Below are 4,070 nucleotides of genomic sequence, written 5' to 3'. Positions count from 1 at the left end.
AGGAATGGGGCACACAAAACACATGAATGAAACTGGTGTATAATTAAAAATTAGACTTGAAACAAACTAAGATCATGATCCATTTAAACTTATACAACAAAAAATCTAACTATCTGAGTTCAATGCTTAGATTCATGTTATTCCTAATTCCATTATGTTTGTCGTGATCTTGAACCTCGATTATCTTTTTTGGCTCAAAATAACATCTTCCAAACTTTATAGACTAATAATACATTAAATTTAGAACTTTTTCTTTCGGAATGGTCTCGCCGAATGATAGCGCATAACTCTGCTGATACAACAAGCGCATTAGTCAAATTATAATATAAAACGGATTGAGATCGAGTATCATGATCTATATTAACTCTTGTAGCTATTTTGAAAATTCTTATAATTGAGAATCTAGACATTTACAAGAATTTCTAAACTACTCAAATCAAGTAAATGTAGCAAACAAAGAAAAATTCAGTGAGAGAAGCATTCTAGGGTACCTACTTCATTTAATGGACCACACTACAAGAAAAAGAGGCTCTCTCGACGCCTAAAAACGTCGTCAGGAGTGACCCTATCTTCCGAGGAAGTAGGAGAAGCATCGGGAGTTAGAAATAACTCCCGACACCTTATACTAGTCATCGAGAGATTGGGAGAACTCCCGACGATTGGCCACTGCCCGTCGAAAGTTAGAAGGAGAACTCCCGGCGGGCTATTTTTCTCATTGGGAGTTCCTGGATCTCCCGATGGCTATCGTGCACCATCAGGAGATCCACTATTTAATCTTCCCCTTCAGTCCTAGCCACCCTGCCGAACATCTTATTTTTCACACATCCACCGAATTTTCTTCTTCACACATCTGCCACACTAATCTTCTTCAAAATCCGCCTACTCTTCCTCTTCTTCACATCCACCACACTAAAAAAGCCCCTCCTTCCACATATAAAAAGCCTGCCGAACTCGTTCAGCCCTTTGCACCTCACATCACTGGTCGTTCAACTTGCTCCGCAGCCACTGGTAAGTACTTCATCGTTTTGTTTATTGAATATATGTGCTTTGATTTTTTTTTTTTTTGGCATAATCAAAATAAAAAATTAATTTGTTATTGTTATTGTTATTGAATGTACATATTAATTTTTTTTTATTATTATTGTTATTGAATATATTTATTAATTTTGTTATTGTTATTATTATTGAATATATTTTTTAATTTTGTTATTGTTATTGTTATTGAATATGCATATTAATTTTGTTATTGTTATTGTTATTGAATATATATATTATGATTGAAAAGTTTGTTTTGATTGTTTTACGCTAGTGGTTGGAGGAAAAATAGTTATGGTGCATTCTTGAACTTTGAAAATGAGTTCAAAATGTTATGATGTGTTTTGATGACAACAAGTTTAACTTAGAGTACAAGGATCGTAAGGAATGTGGGTGTATATATCTTTCGTGAGAAAGAGGCCATGGACAGAGTGTTTGGAGATTTGGAAAGTTTAAAAGGTAGGAATAATTAATGGATTTAGGGCATATGAAGTCTTTTATTGGAGATCACAATGTCATTATTTTGGTGGAAATGTGTGTTGAGGTGGTTGAATTAATGCTTTGTTAATTTTGCCTAGAGTATAAGGTTTATTATTTGATTTGAATGTTGTGAGGTAGTTGACAAGTGGTATACCTATGACAAAATGGGTTATGTTTGATATAAATTATATTCCACAGATGTTGTGTATACACAAGTCAAATCTGTTAGGGTTGATGCCCTAAAGTCTCGTGTCCTGTAGTTTGTAAATAGTTTATATAAATGTCTGTATTGTATAATATATGATATTTACTTCACATCTTGATTTTGCTCAGTTGTATGTTTTATTTGCTTTACCACAAACCAATAAACATAAAATCTCTGGTTATCTGTATGTAACTTAAGCATGTATGTGTTGACATACAAGTTTATCATGTCTTGAGTGATAACCAAAATGGTCTGTAGTATATGGATATTCATGAAGTGCGACAACATATCCCTCGGTCTCCCTCGTTGGATTGAATAAAGTTACTGCACATCGCTTTGAGGCACCCTGGGAGTGTCCCCCTAAAGGATGACAGTTTTGCGCGTTTCTTTATTTGATCTCCTGTAAGAGGATAAGGTAACTTAGTCTCTTGTCCTAATCTGCTTCTTCCCTACGCTGGGCTCGTTAGGGCGGGACTCTGGCACCGAAAGCGAGGGGTCACACTTATGCGAAATTGTTAAAAGTCAACAGTTCTGGACCGAATAAATGGTGGCTGTTAGGTTCAGTTCCAAGAGTTGGTTCTGCCTAATGGTTGAGAATGTCTCATCCCAGTGAAAAGGCATATGATCACTCCACCGATGACATTTGTCCTGCCTCACTGGGGCATCATTGCAAAATAGAAGTCTTTGAAATTGTTTTGCAAAACTAATTGGTTAAATGTGGTTTAGCAAAATCTAATAAAGTTTTGTTCGTATTTTCAGCAATAACTTTTTAAAATGGCAACAACCACTTTAGCTTTGCTTAGCGCCGAAAAATAAACTGGCGATAATTTTTCAACATGGAAACACATGATCACGATGATTCTTATCATCGAGGATCTCATGTTTGCTCTTACGAAGGTTTGTCCTCTTATTCCAACTCCAATTACCGCTCGAAATGTTCAGGAGGCATACGAACGATGGTCACGGGCGAATGAGAAGGCCCGAGCCTACATCTTGGCAAGTATTTCTGAAGTCTTGGCCGAGAAACATGAGCCCATGGTCTCAGAGTGTGAGATCATGGAGTCCCTGCGGGGAATATTTGGACAACCGTTTGAATAGCTTATGCATGAGGCTCTTAAGTATATATTCAACTCCAAAATGGAAGAAGGCACCTCTGTTCGTGAACATGTGTTTAACATGATGGTCCACTTTAATGTGGTACAGTTGAATGGGTCTACCATCGATGAGGGCAGCAAGGTTATTATAATCCTACATTCTTTGTCAAAGAGCTTCCTACACTTTGTTAGTAATGTGATTCTTAACAAAGTGAAATATAACCTTACAACTCTCTTCAACGAGTTGCAGACCTACCAATCTTTACTGAAAAGTAAGAAGAGGAAGAAGAGTGTGGCAAATGTTGCTTCATCCTCCAGGACGTTCCATAGAGGTTCAACCTCAGGAACAAAGTCTGCACCTTCTACTCCTAACTCTGCAAAGGGGAAGAAGAAGAAGGGTGGTAATGGAAAAAGGAAGGTGCCTGCTAACCCACCGTCTGTCGCCTCAAGAAGGTGTCCACCAGTTGAAAAGAGAAAGTGTTTCCACTATAATCAGGATGGACACTGGAAGATGAACTGTCCTCGCTGGCTGAAAGAAAGGAAGGCTGCCAAGGCTAAGGCCAAGGCAGATAAAGGTAAATATGATTTACTTGTACTTGAAACTTGTTTAGTGGAGAATGATGATTCTGCCTAGATAATTGATTTGGGTGCCATTAATCACGTTTGTTCTTCTTTTTTAGGGAATTAGATCCTAGCGATAGCTGGAGGCTGGTGAGATGATGCTGTGAGTAGGTACTGGGCACGTCGTCTTAGCTGTGGTAGTGGGAGGGCTTCAGTTAGCTTTACAGAATAGGTTTCTAGTTTTGAATGATGTATATATTGTTCCTAAACTTAAGAGGAACCTCATTTTTGTAAAGTGCTGATTACAATGTAAATATACTGTTTCTTTCAATGTGGATAAAGTCTTTATTCATAAAGATGGTGTTACTATTTGTACAGCAGATCTGGAAAGTAATTTATATGTGCTAAGGTCGTTAGCCATTAATTCCCTCCATGATACAGAATTGTTTAAAACTACCGTAACTCAAACAAATCGTTGACGTAATTCTCCAAAAGAAAATTCCCATCTTTGGCATCTTCGTTTAGGGCACATCAATCTCAATAGGATTGAGAGATTAGTGAAGAATGAAATTCAAAGTGAGTTAGAAGAAAATTCTTCACCGGTGTGCGAGTCTTACCTTGAGGGTAAGATGACTAAACAATCTTTTACTGGAAAAGGTTATAGAGCTAAGAGCCTCTTGAGTTAGTACATTCTG

The 4,070-nt window shown here is 37.3% G+C and overlaps 1 protein-coding gene across 1 annotated transcript; it reads left to right on the top strand.

The window, feature by feature from the left end:
• Positions 1 to 2,686: 2,686 nt before the first annotated feature.
• Positions 2,687 to 3,600, top strand: LOC150034308 (uncharacterized). The gene is made up of 2 exons (XM_090316318.1): positions 2,687 to 3,389; positions 3,495 to 3,600. The coding sequence occupies exons 1-2, from the start codon at positions 2,822 to 2,824 to the stop codon at positions 3,500 to 3,502; spliced, it is 576 nt and encodes a 191-aa protein (XP_090172444.1). The 5' UTR covers positions 2,687 to 2,821; the 3' UTR covers positions 3,503 to 3,600.
• The last annotated feature ends 470 nt before the right edge of the window (positions 3,601 to 4,070 follow it).

Source organism: Benincasa hispida, chromosome 8, assembly GCF_027475165.1.
Source record: "Benincasa hispida cultivar pf3 chromosome 8, pf3_genome.v1.1, whole genome shotgun sequence".
Taxonomy (NCBI): Eukaryota; Viridiplantae; Streptophyta; class Magnoliopsida; order Cucurbitales; family Cucurbitaceae; genus Benincasa; species Benincasa hispida.
This window is presented reverse-complemented; position numbering and strand designations above follow the sequence as displayed.